The sequence below is a fragment of the Vigna angularis genome, chromosome 1, assembly GCF_016808095.1.
Source record: "Vigna angularis cultivar LongXiaoDou No.4 chromosome 1, ASM1680809v1, whole genome shotgun sequence".
Taxonomy (NCBI): domain Eukaryota; kingdom Viridiplantae; phylum Streptophyta; class Magnoliopsida; order Fabales; family Fabaceae; genus Vigna; species Vigna angularis.
The window spans coordinates 20812931-20834543 of NC_068970.1; the positions used below are offsets into that span (position 1 = coordinate 20812931).

Consider the following 21613-nt stretch of genomic DNA (forward strand, 5'->3'; position numbering starts at 1 on the left):
GCTACATAGAACCAATAAACAAGGGGATTAAAGGGTGATTATCATGTTCAGATTTTCTGCAGGAAGAAAAAGTTTATTCCATTCTATCAAGGATCACATCACAACTCCGAAAGGAAAAAATAAAAAAAGAAAAAGAAAAGAAGATCTATAGTACTTATTTGCTTTACTTTACTTTTGCAGAAAGCTACAAAGCGGTTTTTTATTCTTTCAAGTACATAAATTCAAACATGTGTAAGTGTAAAACATTATAGCTTAATTTCTTCAAGTTGGTAAGAAAGTTTCAAGTGGATATGTATTTAATTCTTTTGTTTCAGTTGTATTATGATTTTTGAAAAAGTGTCTTTATTAATTTTTTTTAAAAGAAATTACTAAAAGTGTTAAAAGCATACATATATGTTTTTTATTTAATTATTTTTGTAAAATTTTTTGTTGTTCATATTAGAGATTAGTGATGTGAAATGTCAGTCTCTTTATTTTAATTTAATTTATATATATATATATATATATATATATATATATATATATATATTGTTGATTCCATTTAATCCTAAAATAAAAAAAAGTAATATTAAAATCAAATTTATTATTTATATAAATATTATACTAATATTTTTTATTAAAAATTATCTTTTAACATATTATATTATTATATATTATTAACTCGTTTTGTTAATATTTTTCTTGATAAACTTTAATATATTATTAACTCATATTTTTTGTTAATCATTTTTATTAATAAATTTTAATATAAATATTAATATAACATTTAAAAGATAATAAATTTGATTAAGATTAAATTTATTATTTGTATAAATATTATTAATTAATTAATTCTTATAAAAAAATGAATTAATAACATATTAGTTTTAAATACTTATATTTTTTTTAAATTATACTTAATTAGTTTCAAATCTTATAAAAACATAAATTAGCATAATATATATTAATAATATATAATAATATAATATGTTAAAAAATAATTTTTAATTAAAATATCAATATAACATTTGTAAAAATAATTAATTTGGTTTCGAAGAAAAATAATATTATTTTATTTTAAAAAAATCAAAACTAAATTTAGTAAAAAAAAAAAAATATGTAAAGAGTAAATTAAAATCAAAACACTTACACTTAAAACTAATATGTGACACTATCTTATTATATGTTAGTGTCAGGTGACACAACAACAACATTCGATAATAAAACTTTTTGCAAATAAATTAATTAATTATTCAATTAATATATATATATATATATATATATTAACACATTTTATTAAAGTTTTTAATATTTAAAAAAATTGAGAACTTTTTTTTCAAAATTTGAAATACAATTAAAATAAAATTAAACTAATACCAACTTATAACTTTTCTATCAAAATGAAAACAATCATACTAATTAAGCTTTATTTTTATTTTAATGTTTGTAGGATATAAACATGGTGCTTAACACGATGAATAGAATGATGGGAAAGTATTATGTGAAAGTATGAATCTGATTTGGTCTCTCGGGCATTCTCCCGTATCAATGAGAGTTGAAGCTTGCATAACAAGATGCTTGAATTGACTAGGAATCAAGTGCAATCTATAAATGTGTGATTGGAATCCCAAATTTTAAGTTAATGACATTTCAAATTAAATCTTTGTTTTGAAAAAAGTGAGATTATTAATTTCAAGGAAATATTCAAAATGCAAATAGATTAAAAAAAGACAAAATTGGGTAACTCATAATTATTATTTGCACGATAAAAATTAAAATACCACTTCAAATTTAAAACCTTAAGATATATTATATTTACTTCATATTTACTATATTATTTGTTGGATTTTTATGAAAATGTTAGAAAAACTTGTCACCAATAAACTATGGACATTATATATAAAATATTAACACCTCTAACCTAAAATCTAGATAATCAATTTATAAGTTTTTTTTATACATATTATTAATCTTATTCAATTTTACTAAATATGAAGTCAAACTACTCACCTTAAAATCATATCAAATTTATTTAAAATTTTCTACTAATTAATTAACTTTATTAAGTTACATTGTTACGCAGGTGAAGTTAGTAAAAATACATAAAAAAAAAATCAAAATGACACATCCTTCTACCCTTTATTCTTGTTAGGTTATGAGGGGTTAAAATGTAACTTATCATATTATTTATTATCTACTCACACAAAGTCATTGAAAATGCCTACAACTAACACATATATCTCCATTATTAAATACTTTTAACTATTTTAAATCAATCACAATCAATTATAATATTTACATTTTCCAATAAATCTTTAATTTAAATAATTTTATTTTCAATTTATTTTCACTATTGATTATATAATAAAAAATATTTCCTTTCACTATAGGCTCCCTATTGAAAAAAAACATAAGAGTTAGTAACTTATTTCTCACATTACTTTTTTTGTGTTTTTATATATAGTGGTATATGGATAAAAATGAAAAATAAAGTAATGAATTTTATGTACGAATGAAAAAAAATGTAAAAAATATTTAAATGTGAAACGATTATTATTGGAGGATATAATAGTCTCTTTCGTCTAGACTAGATAATTTATTTGTTCGTAGTTTTTCTTACATTATTTTTTTAAGGATATAGAAAAAAGATTGAAGAATAGTAAATATATAGTTGTTAAAATATAATAATCGATTATTTTATCATTAAAATGTTGAATTATAGATAATTTTTTAATAATTAACTTTCATTTTATAAAAATATTTTTTTTGTAATTTCCTTTACCTTTTCTCTTATGGAGTCAAAAACTACTAATGGAGTCACGATAAAGAACTCTCTATATCTATCCAATCAAAACTGAATGAATGTAAGTTCGTTTTTGCTTTGTTTTTATATGTACATTAGTGTTTTGAGGTTCAACTGAATATGAGAACTATACATGTATCTCAAATCATATTAAATTGAATCCATGTTGAATTATGATATTTGTAATATGCTTAGTTATTTAATACGATTATCTATATAGTTAAAATATCATGTGTGATACAAAGCTCTAAAAGCATCTCCAAAAGAAGGACAACAGGTAAGGGAAACTACATTTAAATTTAAATATACCATGGTGTGATGAGATTAAATTTGTATGATGACGTGTTGTGATGAATTGTTGTGTTGAATTTGATTTGAAATTATGTCTTTGCATGAAGTGAGTTTTTTTTATTGATGTTTGATATGTGATATGCATTGTTTGCAGTGAAGGTAACTCTGATTTTGGTTGTGTGTGTTGGGTATCTAAGTGTGAGTCTAAGTCCCACATTATTGAATAGAAATAAGAAAGTAAAGTAGTATATAAAGATGAAAAACTCATTAACTCATTGTCTTAAGGTTTTAGGTAAAGAGTGGTGTCAATTCTTTATATAGTTGGCTCGGATATTATTGGTGTTTGTGTAACCCACAAGGGAACCTCCTCTTCGAAAGACCCAACAGTGGTATCATAGCCGATAGCTTGTCAAACGAGTATAATGATCCCTATACCGAAAGTCTTCTTAGTAAAGAATATTCAGGTAAGCGAATTCCGTTAAGATACGACGGTTAAAAATAGTTACTTATGATTGTGGTTAGTTGAAAATACTTTCGCTGGAGGGGAAATATATTTATGTGGAAGAGACTCACCCTTCCTCCTCGATAGACCCACACTGTGAACTTGTCTAAGACTATGACAAGGATATTTTGGTATGTTTTCAATTAAAAATGATTGAAAAAGCCTAATAATCACACCGTCTAATATTTATCAACTATTAAAATATTTAATGCATGTTCGATGTTTATATATTTGTTTCTTGATTTTTTTATGTAAATTAATAAATCAGAAAGATACGATGAGAATCACTGTATCAAACAAACGGACGTTATGAAGGAAAAACAACATTCTATAAATGTTTCCCAAGTCTTCAGTTTTATCATATTGTACAAACTTAATTTCGTTAGGAAGTAGAATAAAGTCTAACCATCTAAAACCTACATGCTCTTGAAGTCAAGAATAAGTTGTAAGAAGATGAAAAATAAAGAGAATAGGAAATAAGAAGGCATTGGTGGCCTTTGAGAGTGTGATTGATGGATGGATGGATGGGATAGGAATGGCAGAAGAGCAGGAAGAAATCGTGAGAATCCACGCCACAGTGCGTGAAGATTGAACAGTGCAAAGGTAAAATTCCACCACCATTCTTTTCTACTATTCCACTTTGCATTGCATTACGTAACCCGCGTGCGATACCTGATGTGACCCACCAACCCCTCACCCCTGCATCTTAGATTTTCCTGTCTTTCCTTTCCAACCTTCTTTTAATTAACCTAAATCTAATCTTACTTCATCAAACTTACCACTTCTTCAATACTATCAATTACTCTTAACTCCATTAATTATTATTTTATATCACATCCTTCATGGTTTCAAACGCCTATCGGGTTAGGTTACAATTCCTTGTTGGATTTGGTGACCGAATACATTCTGAGTCTCTCAGCAGGATTCTGATTTCTGCCTCTGTGGGGGCAACCAATTGCAGCACCCAAAACAACTCTTACTAGAGGACAAGGATTGTATCTTTCCTATTTTTATAAATGAAGAATACAGATCATTTTATACTAAAATAAGTATTTTTTATTTATAAAGATCGAAAATATAATGTCTAAAACATTTTCCAAAATTAAACAAGATGTGCACAGAGACTGCGGGAGAAGTTATCCTTTAATATGAAAAATAAATCGACAATAAAGTATGATAATCCAACAATTAACTTCATAGGAACTTTCGTTTTAAATTAAAAAAAAATACTTTATCATCAAACCTTATTTAAAAGTCAAAATTTCATTCAGAAAAAAATTGTCACAGATCCTTGTGGAGAATAGGTGTACATATTTAAAATTGTCATTATCCCATGTTATTGAAGAGAAAACGAAACTATAAAATGAATATAAAAAAGAAGGGTAAGAGAAATTATTTCGCGGAGAAAGGGAAGAGGAGAAATAAATATGATTATTTATTATTACAATAAAAAAAATATTCATAATTAGTTAGGAGTGATAACGGGTCGGATCGGATACAGATAGTGTCTACCCGTAATCCGACTCACAAGGTAAAAATTCGACCTACTCGTACGCTATTCGCAGGTACTCATTTAAAAAATACTCGAGGTATTTTAATATCCGTAAGCATCGGAAAAAAAAGAAAAATACCCGAGATATTTTAAAATCCGTGAGTATTCGAAAAAAAATATATACATTTTTAAAATAAAATTACAAATATATATATATATATATATATATATATATATGTAATATAAATTACATATAAATCAAAATTTAATTTTAAATAAATTTAACCTAATAAAATATAATTTTATTTTATTTTTAATTAAATTTAATTAAAAATATATAATTTTTTTTGCGGATATCGAATAGTGTATTATCAGTATCCGACCCGTTTAGAAGTCGGTATTAAAATACTCGCTACCCGTTACCCGCAGATAGTAAATATTTGCAGATAATAACTACCTCCAACAGATTTTACCTGCAGATATCCATATCCACGGATTATTTTACCATCCTAAGAGCGTTTCGTATTATTTATAGTGAACAAAAAAAAGTTTAGGATCTCCTTTCATTTTAGCAACAAAATAAATAGTGAGGAAAAAAATTGAAAAATGGCACGCAAAAATTGAGAAATGGTTACAAATAATAGAGATAACGTTCTTTTTTTCCTAAATCAAAAGTATATATTAAAATAAAATATGATTGCTAAAAATAATAGGAATGAGTTAGGGTTGATTTTCAAAATTTAAATCTTAAAATGTATAAGACGGGGAAGTCGGGGTTTGGAAGAAGAGTGACACCAAAGCTTGGTGAGAGCTGCCTCCTTCTCATCGTTGATGTGGGCGGCTGCGATGAGCTTCCACTGTGACGAAGTCTAGTAATGGTGAAGAGGTTTGGAGAAGAAGAGGAGGAGGGAGAAGAAAATAAAAAAAAGGAAACAAGATTAATAAAACTCAAAAAAAGAAAAAAACTAATATAATGACAAGTGATAATCTTTTAATATTATTAATGGAAGAGATCATATTTATTCTATTTAAGAAATATAGAAAAAAAATATATAAAGATAAAAACGAATTATAAGTTTCAGAGACCAAATAAATTATAAATAAGGATTAAATCTTTTAATATTTTTATCCACACTTTCTCGTTTATGAAATTTGTGAGAAACTATATGAAATAAGGTGGGTAGAATGAGACTTGAGCGAGCCGTAATAGATTCTTCGATGCTATGAGAATATTTTAAAAATAAATATAATAAAATAGTAAATAATGACATTTTATCATGTAAACTATTATTATAAAATCATCATGAACTTATATAAGATATTCGATATTGTTAGGCTAAACTTTGTAAAATGTGTTTTGTGGTGATATAAACTTTTGTATGATATGACTTATATTGTATGACCGGTCAATCATGAATAGAGAGTGATTGACCATCCAGTAACGAAATGACAGGTAAATCGATCGGTCGGACTACAAACAAGATTAACTATCGAAAGTAATTAGGTTAATCCTAAGTTAGATTATTAGTAGATATGGATGTAATTGAATCAGTCCTAAGTCCATCACAAATACAAGTTTGATATTCAGGTAGTTAATACTTTTTACTACGCATTTATTATCAAATTGTTCAGACAAACACTGACTTGAATGTCATAATGCTTAATGTAGGTGACACCGGATTGAACCATGCAAGGAGAATTAATGACCAAACTGTAACCTAAGCTTGGAAGTCAAAAGATAATTTGTGTGAAAAGACTTAACTTCAATCCCACAAACCAAAATGTGAAAATTTAAATTATGTTTGATTATATGAAATATACAATGAGTAACATATTTATGTACATATTTCATTTATTTATTCACACTCACTCAAATAAGTGGATATAGAATATAAATTTTGATTGAGTAACATATTTATGTACATATTTCGTCTATTCATTCACACTCATTCAAATAGGTGGATATAGAATATAAGTTTTGGTTGCTTCGATACATAATTTCATATTATATTAGTGATAGTTAAAAACTTAGAAGTTTAAATAATGAGAGCTTGTGTGTATGCATGTACATCCATCAATTCATTGTAAAGTTTCATGCAAGACATGATTTTTATTTATGGGCATCACAACAATATTCACTGTGATCCTATACTTTTGTCTAAGAAATAAAATAAAATAAACTTAAAAAATTGAGAAAACTTTGAAAATACAATATATATACATATATATATATATATATATATATATATATAATTTCAAAATTAAAAATATCAACCAACTACAGTATCTCTTTTTATAATAAACAATTACGTAATTTTTTATTTTCTATTATAAAGAAGAATATATAAAAGTAAGGTTTTTTCATACATAAACATTCCAAAACAAATATCATTCTAAAATCTTATTTCATAACACTGATTTTTTTTATTCAAAATAGGAATATATAAAACAGGTTAATTCTTGTCAGACTCAAATAAATGAAAATATTTTTTTTGATTTTAAAAAGTAAGTAAATGACTAGAATAGTTTTGTTTGATGCTGATAAGAAACAAATATTTTAAAAATAACGTTTATTTTCCACACTTAATTAAAGAAAATGGTCTTTTAGATGAATATTATAGGTGTTAATATTTTCTTTACAATGTGTAACTTGCTCTCGATCTCAAACTTATATATGCATCTTATCCTTTTTCTACTTTTTTATAATTTTTCTTAATAAATTATGTTAACGAATTTCTCTATTTTATTTTCAAAAAAAGTTTTCTCATGATCTGGTTGTGATCCTAATTATGATAACAATCATACTTTACCTAAATAACTATCTTTATTATATGGGCCATGATGAAAAGCATATATAATAATTAGAGTAGCTTGAGTGTTAGAATCTATTTGAACACTATAAGAATTTGCTTTCAAATTAATTTTTCCATGCAAACGTTGATTACATGGTTCTCTAGTAATATCATGATGTCCACGAAATAGTATGATCTTTTTTAAATTTGAATAATCAGGATGAAGATTCATTAGAAAGATGTTAATCTTTCATAAGAATTAAACTTCTAATCCAAGAACCAAAAGATACAAATGTGTATATTATGATTCAAAAATGTTTATATATGTATTTGATGCCCCTATATATAAACACAAATGTTTAAAAAAACTTAGAAATTCTAAAATAAAGCTCAAAGCCCAAAACACATAAAAATAAAAAACAAAAATTACATACTTAGACTCTCGCTTAGGGAAGCCCTCAACGAATTTAACATTTAAAATTAAAATAAAAGTACTATTTATTTAATATCCTAATTTTTTTTTAATTGTATTCATGATCTTCATGTTCTTTAAAGTTTCTTTTCACAGAACATTATAAGATTCAATGAGACATGTTTTGATCTTTAACCTTAACATTGGTCATTTGAATTATGAATGTTCTTCTTCTTGAACTTCTCACATATGTTTAGAAGATAATTTTGTATCATATTATTTTTCTTAAAAAAAATTTGTCTCTAAATTCGTATTTAAATTCTTTTTATCATACAGTTTCAATGTAAGGATTTATTGTTTCTTAATTCTTTTCTTGTTTTCTTTTTATGCTTCTATCATAACTTTTAAGCTTTTATGCTTTTAATGTGTCTATAATAAATTTTTCTAAGCCTTAAAAATATGTGTATTTTTTATCTTTTATTTACAGAATTGATTATTTATTAAGATAAATAGTAAGAATGTTACAAATGCTTATTTGATTTATGATTTTAGAGTGAAGTAAGATAATGTTTAAATCATTTGTATTTTTTATATTGTAATTTAAGATGTATCATCTTTCTTAAATACCTTGTGATTTACGCATGCTTATTTAATAACAAGTGGTGATGAAGCTCCTTCCCTTACTAGTACCTTTCATATATTTTTGGTGGGTTAAAAGAAAAACAAATCCTTGTAAAACATTTCTGTTAAGATGGATTTCTTGTACTATTCTTGATACACAACATCAACATGTATTCCAAGACAAACAAATATTTAAGTTCCATATTTTTTTATGAAAAACATTTCAGTCAATTATTTAACATGTTTTTAGATTAGTTGCAAGATATATATTTAAAGTATGTTTTTATTTATTTATACTCTTTTATCAAGCACATCATGTTTTTGAATCTTTAATTGCAGAAGGGAATTTCCGAATGAAAAACATAATTGGTGAATGTAAAATATGTATGTGATAGGTTTTAGTCTTCAGTTTTTAAAAACAATGAAGGATAGAACTTTGAAAAAAATTAAAAATATTTTCGAAAGTCAAAATACATTTTGTAATGAACAAAATCTGATAATTGGATAAAAATACCTAAAAAATCACTAGTGCAAAAATATTGTATAATGTCGTTATTTTTTGGTCTTTCACGTCGAATTTGAGGTCGACGTCATATCGGGAGACGTTAAATTGATGTCGAATTTAAAAAATTCGACATTAATCAAATTAACATCAAATTTCAGAGACCTGAAAAGCAGAAAAACAATAAATTTCAGTTTTTCGTATTTTATAAAGCATGAACTATGTTCAATAAGTTCAACCAAATAACAACAACAAACAAGTTCAACAAAAAAAACAACAAACAAGTTCAACAAATAAGTTCTTCAAAACGAAAACGAAAAAAAAAACTAATGTTCAAAAAGTGGGTTAGTCGGAATAAAGTGTTTCCACCAGTGAGAGAGAAAACAAAATGCGCCTATAAATGACAAGAACACGAAAATAATCCGTCAAAACAAACGAAAATTATACATAAAGTAGTTAATTAACATGCATTAATTGTATCAAATGAAAGAAAGATTACATGTGATGGTCGTCAAACTTCGAGAAAAGTTTGAGAAGAGAAGAGGGTCTCGCGCACTAAGATAAAGTGAATGAATTTTTAATCTCCCACTCAAATTAAAAAGGGGAAACTTTTGGCTGACAAATAATACGTCAAAGCTCCTACAAAATTCGACGTATTATATGTGGTTTAAAAGAAAAAAAAGGAATTAAAAAGGTGTTACTTTTTGGCGACGTATTATATGTGGTTTAAAAGAAAAAAAAGGAATTAAAAATGTGTTACTTTTTGGCTTCTGGCTGACAAATAATACGTTGAAGCCCTTACATAATTCGACATATTATTTGTTGTTTAAAAGAAAAAAGAAAAAAGAATTAAAAATATTACGTCAAACCCCTAAAAGATTAGACGTACTATTGGTGGTTTAAAAGAAAGAAGAAAGAGAATGACGCGTTGATTTAAATAATTATCATCATAGAACGTCGAATTGAAATGAGGCTGCAACGTTCTACAATTGCATTTATTTACAAAAATGTCACTGGTCATTTTTAACGTTGGCTATTCAGTGGTTGGATGTTGAACGCGTGACATTATACACTGTTTTTGCACTAGTGAATATAACATCAAATGTTACTTTCTGAATCGAGTTATTAGTATAAAATAATATTATAACTTATAGTGTTACAATGAATAACCTAATTGTTAGGAATAGTCTTAGTCAATATCATATAATCTAATTTAACACATTTTTAGCCTAATCCACTTACACACACCATACACAAATATGCAGAAACAAAAGAAGACTTTGAGAATGTTGTCAATTTCAATAATACTTGTTCTAATATTGATCTCCAATGTATTGCACTAGTTGTTGTTTTCTTTAGATGACAATGCTTTATTTCATTAGGTGATTTCCACCATATTGAATACAACTATAAACATATAATTGTTGTGATTGAGTTTTCGTGGTAATTGAATTTAATGGAAAAAATTAGTTAGTTGTTCATTCAAATTTGCAATTGATTTATTGAAAAGCTTTTTTTAAGCATTAAAAATTTAGATGATCTTTAGAAAAATATAGGGATAAAAATTAAGGTTTTGAAGTATGTTTTCATAAAGAACTTGATCAAAGAATGAAGCCAATATGTATTTTTTATCTTAGGAGAGAAGGACAATAAAATCATTTTCACCACCTGATATATCACTTGGTTCCTCTTCACTCTATTCAAACCCTTAACAAATCTGATTAAGGTCTTCATGGTCTAGTTCCATGAAGTGATGTTGCGATAAATGTCACAATAGAGCAAGATTAACAAGTGTTTTCATAAGTTCATGCCTCATTACATCTAAAGGAATATTAACCATTCATGTTTTAAAATATAAGTGTTTTTATGAGTTTATGCCTCATTACATCTAAAGAAAAATTAACCATTCATGTTTTAAACACAAGTGTTTTCCTGAGTTTATGTCTCATTACATTTAAAGAAAAATTAATCATTCATGTTTTACTAAAGAGCAACTTTTAGTAGTCATTGTTTTTAGAAAAATAATAATAAATAAATAATAACAATAAGAAGAAAGAGATATGAATAAATGAAGATTGATAAAGTCAAACAATTTTTATAACAAAGAATACTAGTATATGATAAAATTATAAATAAAGGAAGGATTAGAAAGAGTCTAGTTTGAGACACACATAATGTTGTCTTTAAAGAGAAAACACTCCCATTGCATAGGAGAAAACAAAAATTATATGCTTTACTCTCTCAAACAATTTCTACATTCTTGATCGAACTAAGGAAATTCATGATCAATGTTTGTATTGAATCTCAAACAGAAAACTAAGGCTCACTCAAACTAAAAACCAAGGCTCACTCTAACAACAATTTCATACAAGCTAAATTTAAGAATATAATCAACCAATTTTAAAAAATAAATAATAATTCAACATATTAAGCATACAAAAAATATATTGAACAAAATATTAAAAAAATAATACAAATAAAAAACAATCATATAAATTTTTCAAAGCCAATAGTCACCAAAGAGGAACTTGGGAGCATAACAATGTAAGAATGCAACAATGTAGAGGCTATGAGTCACTTGATCAATGTTGCAAAACGGAAAACACAAAAGCTCAAAATGCAACAATGGCAGGACCCAAAATGAAAAATGTGCCACTAGTCAATGACACAAACCTCCAAAATGCAAAAGCTTAAAAGAAATAATGGGAGAACTTCAATGGAGACACTTTAAAATGCATATTGTATCAGTAGTTTGCATTTACTTAGAGGCTAAAACAAGTAGAGATCGAAGAAAAATGATAGGGAAGAGAGAAACTAAATGCAATCACTTGTGGAGGAAATAAGGACAAAACCTCTCTTTCATGTCGGAGGAGAAGAACAAGTTAGTAGCGACACGAGATGCAATAAAACCTTTCGTGAACGAGTGAAAAATTCACAAACTAACCATATTCAATGGGATATGTGTATAGACTACTTTGGATGCTTGAGTATAGACATAACTTTATTTGAACCATAGCCTATATTTTTCTAGTAATTTCAAAAATATCAAGTGTTCCTACCCGACCCAATAGACATATTATAGAGCACAAATCAATAATATCCCTTAAGTCTCTTCATTATGGAACAACCATACACTCAACATGTATTTATAGTTTTTTCTATGAGATTTTGATTAGGGGGGCCTAATCACAATCTAATTTTGTTAAACTTATTACTAATATGCTAAATTAATTATATGATTAGCTGATTCTGATCGTAACTGATTGGTCTCCTCTTGGCTTGGACGATCTATTAGAGAATTTGGTCGGTATATATTGGTCAACGACACATACAATATAATGCTCGAGGAATATTTTCGATTAAATATATCTTTACTTCTTAAATTTAGACATAAAATTAGAATTTGTATATATCCTAAATTTTGATATATTTTAATTTTAAACTTAAAATACGAATGGATATAATCATTTTAACTAAAGTATGTTAAACTTTTTCATGTGTTAAATAACATTCACTATTAACCTTTGAACTTAAATATATTCATGTAGTCAATTTAAAATGTGTTTATTGTGTAAAAAAACAATTCATTAAAGTAAGAAGAATATATTTATTTATTTTCAAAAAAGTTTAAGATGATACTCTGTTAAAGTTGAAAAGAGTAATGAATTCTAATTTTAAGTAATAATTTAAAAAATAAAAAACATATTTAAGTGATCATTGTCCATAAATTAGAGGAAGAAAGAGTCAAACATTGCAGCAGTAATGAGGCGTATCGCATTGAGTAGTGGAGTTTGAGAAATAGAACATAACCCAAAGAGCACAAACACAAGTTGAAGCGTGAAAGCGAAATGAAAACCAAATTCCACAAATTGTTTGTAGCGTGAAAAAAGTGAGGTGGTAAAGTAAAATCCCTTGTCCAACCAAAAGAGTTTGTTGCAGATATTGCTGCACACGCACAAACCCACCAACATAAACACAAACAGCCTCGAGTAGAGAGAGATACTCAGATTCTGACATACCCTAAAACACGACAAAACTCTGCAATACTCCAACAATTCTTCATTCACTTTGTCACTTTAGTTGCATCACTCAAAACAAATTACCTTTTATTTCTATATATTTATGTAAAATTCATTTAATTTCTTCACTCCTCTCAGGTTAGGTGGAGCCTCTTTATTTTATTAATGAAAAATTCATCTTAAATATCATTATATATTTTAAGATCTTAACTATATATTTATCATTTATCATCACTTAATCCGATAAATTTGAAAATTGCAATCTAAATTAAATTAACTATTTAACCGAATTTTATGTTGTGTATTGAATAAAGAAATATGTACTGTGTCTGACCGACCTTTCATCATCCCTGAATAAAACATTGGATTTTGTTATTATTAATTTTTGTGAATAGATCTTTATAGTTCGATGTCCCCAGCACCCCAGGTGTCTGTCATGTACTTGTTAAAGTGTCTTACGCATGAACCGAATACGAGAAAACATGAGCAAAAGAACAAATCACTTTTTTAAATTTCAGACTAAAATATTGTTTTATCAAATTATATTTGCACATGTAGTCTTAAAACAAAATTTGTGGAATATTATAAAACTTAAAGACTGTATGAAAAAAGGACAATGTAATATTTTAAAAATAAATAAAAGATTTGTATGCAATTTTATTTTAATATCATAAATAAATTTGTTTTTTATGTTCTTATAATTTGATTTTTATTTTCATTTTTAATATTCTCTTCTATAAGTCCAAACATAAATTTAATAATATAAATTGTTTATTTCTCTTAATATATTTTCTAAACGAAAACTATGGTAAATTCATTTAAAGTATATACCGATTTACAACAAGTAGAATTTCAATTTATTATCTTTCATAAGTTTTCTAAAATTCTTAGTGTTGTTTGGAATTTATAACCGTTAAACAAATTTATGAGATTTAAATGTTCAATTTTATTTCACAACAATAAAATCACATATTTTTATTTTATGACTTTTAGGCTGATAAATTAACTTATTACATTATTTTATTACATTTGTAAATATAAAATACATAATTATCTAAGTTTTACAATATAAACTAGTGAAAACGCATAAAATTAAATATAAATAATTATAGAATTTTATTATAAATATATTTTATTTATTCTATAGTTAATTTTTGATTAAAAAAATAATTAAGTTAAAAAAATACGGTTAAATTGAAAAAACATTTAAAAAGAAAAAATAGTAAAATAATTATTTTAATTTTTAAAAAATTATATAAAAAATAAAATTAGAAAATAAATGTGGATAGAAAAAGGAATCCTTTTCATATATATATATATATATATATATATATTAGCGAAAACACTTCTGTCTTTGCATTTTTTAAATATTTATTATAAATAAAGTGCAATATTCATTTATATAGATATATTTTTTTAAAAAATATATATTAATTTTCTTAAAAGGTATAATATACTTTTCAATGAATTTTCTAAATTCCGAAAAAACACATTAGACAAAAAATTTTCTATTTTGAAAATAGGAAACAAAAAGTAATATAATTAATGTATGTGTGATATATTAATAATATATATTGTAGTATAAAAGACTCAATAAATAGTCATAATCTCCCATAAGTGCGATAATAAAATATTTGCTCCGTAAAATATTTTATTTTATTATTTTATTTATTATTATGATGACAAATATCGATTTTTACTAATAATACAATCGTGTCATATTCTTATAGAATTATCTCTATTTTATTATGTTTTACATCTTCTCAGTATTAAATCACTATTTTATTAAAATTTTATAGTGATTTTATCATATCAATATAAATTATATTTAAGGATTTTATTAATAAAATTTTATTATGGTTTTGTTAGGCTCTTTCAAGGAGTTAAAAAGAAATGGGTTTCAGAACTCTACTTCCTTTTGAGCATAACAATCTTTTTAAGTTTACTAGTTTATTCTTAACATCAGAGTGAACTTTCAAAATATAGCGAAAACACATTGTTATTATAATTATTATTTGTTATTATTATCAAGTTCAAATACTAATTTATCAAATACTAATTTAGTAATTGATAGTGTAATTGAATAGTAGGATTATATAATTTGTACATTAAATCTTTATTCTTAATATTTGTTAAACATTTTCTCAATAATAGAAGTGACAAATATCTCACTTTACCCCATGCATAATTAAATAATTTATTATGGTCACAAATATACTTAAAACAAATATGACGTTTGTTATTTGAATTAACTTGTAACTTATAAGTTATAAATAAAAAAAATAAAAAAAAAGTATTTAAAATAATTACTAAATATTTTTATAAAAGTTAAATTAATCAAATAATTTGATACCTACCTAATTAAACTTAGGAACTCATCAAACAAATTTCAGATATTTAAGTGTTAAATTTTATTTCATAAAATTGAAGAAAAGGGATATTAATTATAATGTAGTCTCTAAAACACTATCTAATTGTTGTGAAATATGGATAAAAAAATTTACCTTTAAAGAGACTATAATCTTTGTAAAAAAAATTCTAGAACACAAACATTATTATAATTTAATATCAAAATGAAAGCAACAAATGTTAAAGTATTATTCATTAAACAATTCAAAAGTGTATTTTTTTCCCACAGAAAGAAAAAGCTAATTTACAACCAGAATGTACAATTTTGACAAAAAAATTGTTAAATATTTTAAATGGGCAGAATTTAGATTCTATGAAAAATTTAGTGCCCTTTAACACACCAAATGAAAGAGTGGCTTAATTGATGGCATAGAGGGAATGTATGGTTGTAAATTCTGACATTTATTTAATTCCTACCATAAAAGAATACACCAAATCACTCTTTTTTTCATAACACGCAACATTTATGTGATGGAATCTATATAATGTTTTATTTACAAAAACTAAACCAAATAGGTACTTTAGTATAACATACGAACTCTAAAAATAAAGTCAAATAAAACATACTGATTTATATCTATGGTATAACATTTAACTTTATAGTACATATTTATCTGTCTGTAGTCAACATAGTGAGAAAAAAAGTTTTGGTGTTTTACCTGTAATTTGCAAGTAACATGGTTAATCCTAATGCGAGACTTTGGTGAGACCAAAATTGGTGGTAAAAAAGGTGTATCTCTAGCATTCCCCACACATTGAAAATGTTATTATTTGAAGGGTTTTAGTTTGGGTTTAGGTTTAGGGTTTGAAAGAGTGGCTGAGAAAGGCAATAATTAGGAGCTGGACCAGCGTGCAGGGTGTGGGAGAGATAGAGAACCAACATGACCTCTTGTCGGTTGTTCTGCAAGACAAAACTTGCAGTGTAGTCATCACTCTCCGTGAGTGCAAAACAACCCCACTGTTCCTTTTTTTTAGCTCATTTTTCTGCTGCTTGATGGATGCTAGGAAACAACACCTTCTTCTATGCCCTCTTATTCCCCATCTCATCAATTCACATTCACTTCACAATTCTCTCTCTCTTGTTCTATGTCAAAACTTGTTCTAGTCTTTCATTTCCAGGTTCTCTCTCTCTCTCTCTTTTGCTGGTGCAATTAAGCTTCCTGCATTTCTTATTTACCTGAGGGCTCCCTAGGGACCCAGTTGATAGGCTCATCTAGCTTCCTTCAATTTCCAACAGTATATCAGTTTATATTGTCCTCTCTCTCTCTCTCTCTCTCTCTCTCTCTCTCTCTTTCTGTCTTTAAGAATTTTCTCTTTCACAAAAATTGTACTCTTACTGCTTTGTTTACACTTTTCCCGTGCTGGTGCTGCTACTATATACGGTTAATAGTGTTATTAATACTGACCACTGAAATTTAATGGGTAGGTTTACCACACACAACGTCAATATCAAGATGAGCACAGGAAAGAACATTGTTATTGGTGTGCAAGTCACCTTTCTTTGATTAAGTCTGTTCTTAATTAGAGGGGATGAATTAGGGTTGAACACACTACAGGATGATCCACAATCACAGTTAAGGAAAATTCACTTGCCAGATTGTGATCATTTCTACAGGAAAAAGCTTAGACTAGATTATTATTAAAATAAGAAAAAAAAAATAGAGGGGAATGAGATTAAGTTTAGATCTTGGCCTTCTTTATTGATGGACATGAGAGAGCAAGATAAGGTAATAGAGATGCCTAGCACTTTGGGTTATAACCTCTCCAATAGAAATTCATCTTCCTCCAAGTTATCATCACCAATAGGGGAAAGAAGTGACCAACCTCCTCAATCTCACACGTTGATTTTCAGTGATCCACCCCAAACAACTTCACATCATCACCATCCCCTCAACCCCCCTAATTCTCTTCCACCAAACCCTCTTCAACTTCCACATCCTCACAGACCCAGAAGAGATCCAGATCCAACTCCTATTTCTCCTCCTGTCATAACCACCCCAAGAACACAACCACACTCAACACCAACTTTCACGACAACATTCAGATACCGAGAATGTCTGAAGAATCATGCTGCCACCATGGGGGGTCATGTCACAGATGGGTGTGGGGAGTTTATGCCAAATGGAGAAGAAGGCACCCCAGAGTCCTTCAAGTGTGCAGCTTGTGAGTGCCACCGCAATTTCCACAGAAAAGAACCTGAAGGCGAATCATCACAACATGTTCTCAACTACCACCTCACTTACCCCAACAAAAACAACAGAAACATTGTCATTCATTCTCCGCAATCTCATCTTCAGTTACCTACACCCCACCTTCACGGGGTGGTGGCTACCCCTTCAGGTGGGCCGGTTCAGCCCGCGATGTTGGGCTTTGGGGGGACCCCAGCTGAGTCCTCAAGCGAAGATCTCAACATGTTTCAGACCGATGATGCAGGGCAATTGTTATCAGTGCCACCACTGTCATCATCCAAGAAGAGGTTCAGGACAAAGTTCTCACAGCAACAAAAGGATAAGATGATGGAGTTTGCTGAGAAAGTGGGGTGGAAGATCCAGAAACAAGATGAACAGGAACTGCATCAGTTTTGCTCTCAGGTCGGTGTAAAAAGACAGGTTTTCAAGGTTTGGATGCACAACAACAAGCAAGCCATGAAGAAGAAGCAAATGTAAGCCTAGATTAATCAATTCCATCTCTTTCAAATTAATTGTTGATTTTTTTTTTTTAAATTTGTGTTTAATAAAAACACTCAGACTTTAAAATCTTAGATGTGAATACTATCACGTATAAGAAAATAGGTCGCTAAGCTAGCTAGAGACGTTAGTTGAAAGCTGCCATGCTATTGTGTATTCTCATCTGTATGTTATTAATCAAATTAACCATTCAATTTCCATCAGCAATCATCCAGGCTGTGTCCTTGATCTATATAAACGTGCCAATAAAACGGATGAAAAAATAGGTAAGAAAAACGATGCATGAAACTGGGATATATGGATAGATTAGGTTGTAAGCATTTATAAGTTAAACTGGGTGATGAGAATGAGCATTTCATGCATTATCCTTAGAGGTACTTAGTTGTTTGATAATCATGGAAGGCAAGCCTGGGTTCGTGAACCCATTCACTTTTCTTGAAAATCAAAGATGAGGGCTTTGGAGAAAATAGGATCCCACCACCACATCCACCCAACCACACAATTTTGTCAAATTTGTCCTGTAATAGGACACCGACAGCTGAATGAGGAGACAATACCCGTTCTTTTCTCAAAATGCCTTTCTGAGGTATTCAATGTGTGGGTGTGTGGTCTACACGAATAAAATCATGGCATAACCAAAGTAAAAAAAAAAAAAGAATAAAAAAGAAACAGGGAGAGAAGAAGGACAGAGATTTCATGCCTTTTAGATATGTATATACTATGTATGTATAAAAGTGCAATACGATTTTTCTCCCTGACAAGGTATTGTTGCAGCAAGCAGGCACATAAAGCCAACTCTAACACAAACAGCCAAGAGTAGAGAGATAAACTAATAAGAGATTCTCACGTACAGTAGTAGTAAGATTTTTCTTTTTTCTGTAAAGAACCCATTTATCCAAAAATTTACAAAAAGGCAAACACTTTTAGAATTAATAACTATTCTCAACCTGTTTTTTTTTTAACAAATAAGAATTCGGTTGGTCAACGTGGTTGTAATTTTTTTTAATACAAGATTTAAATCTAAACATTAAATCCTAGTTATATATTATTCTATAAATATAAGTAAATGTTATATATATAAATAGTACTTACAAATAACATTATAAAAAGCTATTTTATTAATACAAAATTATAACAATGGTAAATATACAAATATGATATTATTAAAAGGTAGAAATAAATTATATACGCATATATTTATAGTTATATTTCACTTAAATAGTTTGTAAAAATATAATAATTTATACGAAAATTCAATTTTATATTATAATTATTTATGAATTTAAGTATTTAATAATTTATTACTTTTATTATAGTTAACTTAGTACTGCATTTAAATATAAAAACTTATTATTGTGGGTGTATGGGATTGATGTTACACTTAAAGTAATTTTTATCAATTTTTAGCTTTCTTCTTTTTTTCTACAGATACTCTAATAAATTCAGTTTACTCGTTAAAATACTCTTAAGTCAATTTGAGCTTAATAAGTTAAGTGATTAATGTTATAATAAATGCATCCTAAAAATGTTATAATAAATGCATCCTAAAAATGTTATAATAAATGTTATCCTAAATGCATCCTAATAAATTCAGTTTACTCGTTAAAGACACTCTAAGTGAGTTCGAGCTTAATAAGTTAAGTGGTTAATATTATAATAATTGCATCTTAAAAAGTTTTAAGAGTCATACATTTGACCTTTATTTATAGTTTTTAAGGGTTTTTGATTAAGGTTGACTTAATCATGGTCCAATTCCATTAAACCTCGTTACTAACCTATTTAGATTAAATGGATTATTAGTTGATTCTAATTATCATTGACCAGTCTCCTCCAAGCTGAGATGATTCGTTGGGATAACTCGATTAATGTGTATCGATTAATACATGTACAATACATAGCCCCCTTAAACCTTGAGCTTAAACGAAGACCATAAGCGAAAAAGGTTTTTTGTCGCTTGAGTTATCCTAAAAAATGCGATCATTAGTGATGAGAGATTATGTTGCTCTGCTAATCATGTCGATGCTTCATGAATTGTTACATCCGCTCGGCTCGTCTTTAAAAACATGATTGTTGGCGATGAAGGCTTGCGCTGCCTCATTAAGTGTGTTGTCAATTTTGACGTCAAATGTGAAGCGTCACATGCCCCTTGCCATTAGATGATGCCAGATCTAATGGTTGTGAGTGGATGTCCTTGAGAACTTCAATAAATAAGGACCAGGTGGTCTTGTCATTTTTACTGTTTTTGCTTTGACATCCACTTATGCACCATTCTACAACAAATGTGGGACAATAAAAAGATATAAAGCTAGATTGGTGGTAAAAGGCTATACCCAAACTTATGGGATTGACTATGAGGAGACATTTGTCCTAGTGAAAAAGATGAACAAAGTTCGAGTAGTTCTCGCTTTGGCTCCTAATTTTGGTTGAGACTTACACCAGTTGGATGTGAAGAATACCTTTCTTCATAGAAATCTAGAACAGGAAGTGTACATGGAGATTCTCCCAGGTTTTGAATTGAAAAATGAAAGGAACAAAGTAGGCCTCCTAAAGAAAACATTGTATGGTCTTAAGCAATCTCCTAGAGCATGGTTTGGAAGATTTACAAAAGCTATGGTTTCCTTAGGATACAAACAAAACCAAAGAAATCATACTCTATTCATAAAGCATTATTCTACAACTAAACTCACTTTATTACTTCTCTATGTCGATGATATGATTATTGCAGGAGATGACACATGCAAACAATTGACAAAATTCTCCAGTACTTGCAGTCAAGTCCAAGAAATGGACTATTATTCAAAAGGGAAGATACATTGACTATGAAAATATATACTGATGTTGATTATGCAGGCGATAGAAAGTCTACTTCTGGGTATTGACAAAAATTTCATCAAAGATAATCTAGATAAAGACTTTGTGATTACAACCCATGTTTCTTTAGAACTTCATATCAAATATTTTTACAAAAGGGCTCCTTCCGAGTAAATTTTAAGATCTTGTAAGTACATTGAGAATGATTGATTTTCATTCACTAGATTGAAGGAATGGTTGTAATTAGAGGAAAATATTTCTAATTAAAGAAAATATTTATATAATCTTCTAAT

At 27.6% G+C, this 21613-nt stretch overlaps 1 protein-coding gene across 1 annotated transcript; it reads left to right on the plus strand.

Annotated features, from left to right (window-relative positions):
• The first annotated feature begins 16659 nt into the window (after positions 1 to 16659).
• LOC108337225 (zinc-finger homeodomain protein 6) lies at positions 16660 to 18716 on the plus strand. Its single transcript, XM_052872450.1, has 2 exons — positions 16660 to 16941; positions 17249 to 18716. Exon 2 carries the CDS (start codon positions 17526 to 17528, stop codon positions 18486 to 18488), a length of 963 nt encoding a protein of 320 aa, XP_052728410.1. The 5' UTR covers positions 16660 to 16941; positions 17249 to 17525; the 3' UTR covers positions 18489 to 18716.
• Positions 18717 to 21613: the final 2897 nt, after the last annotated feature.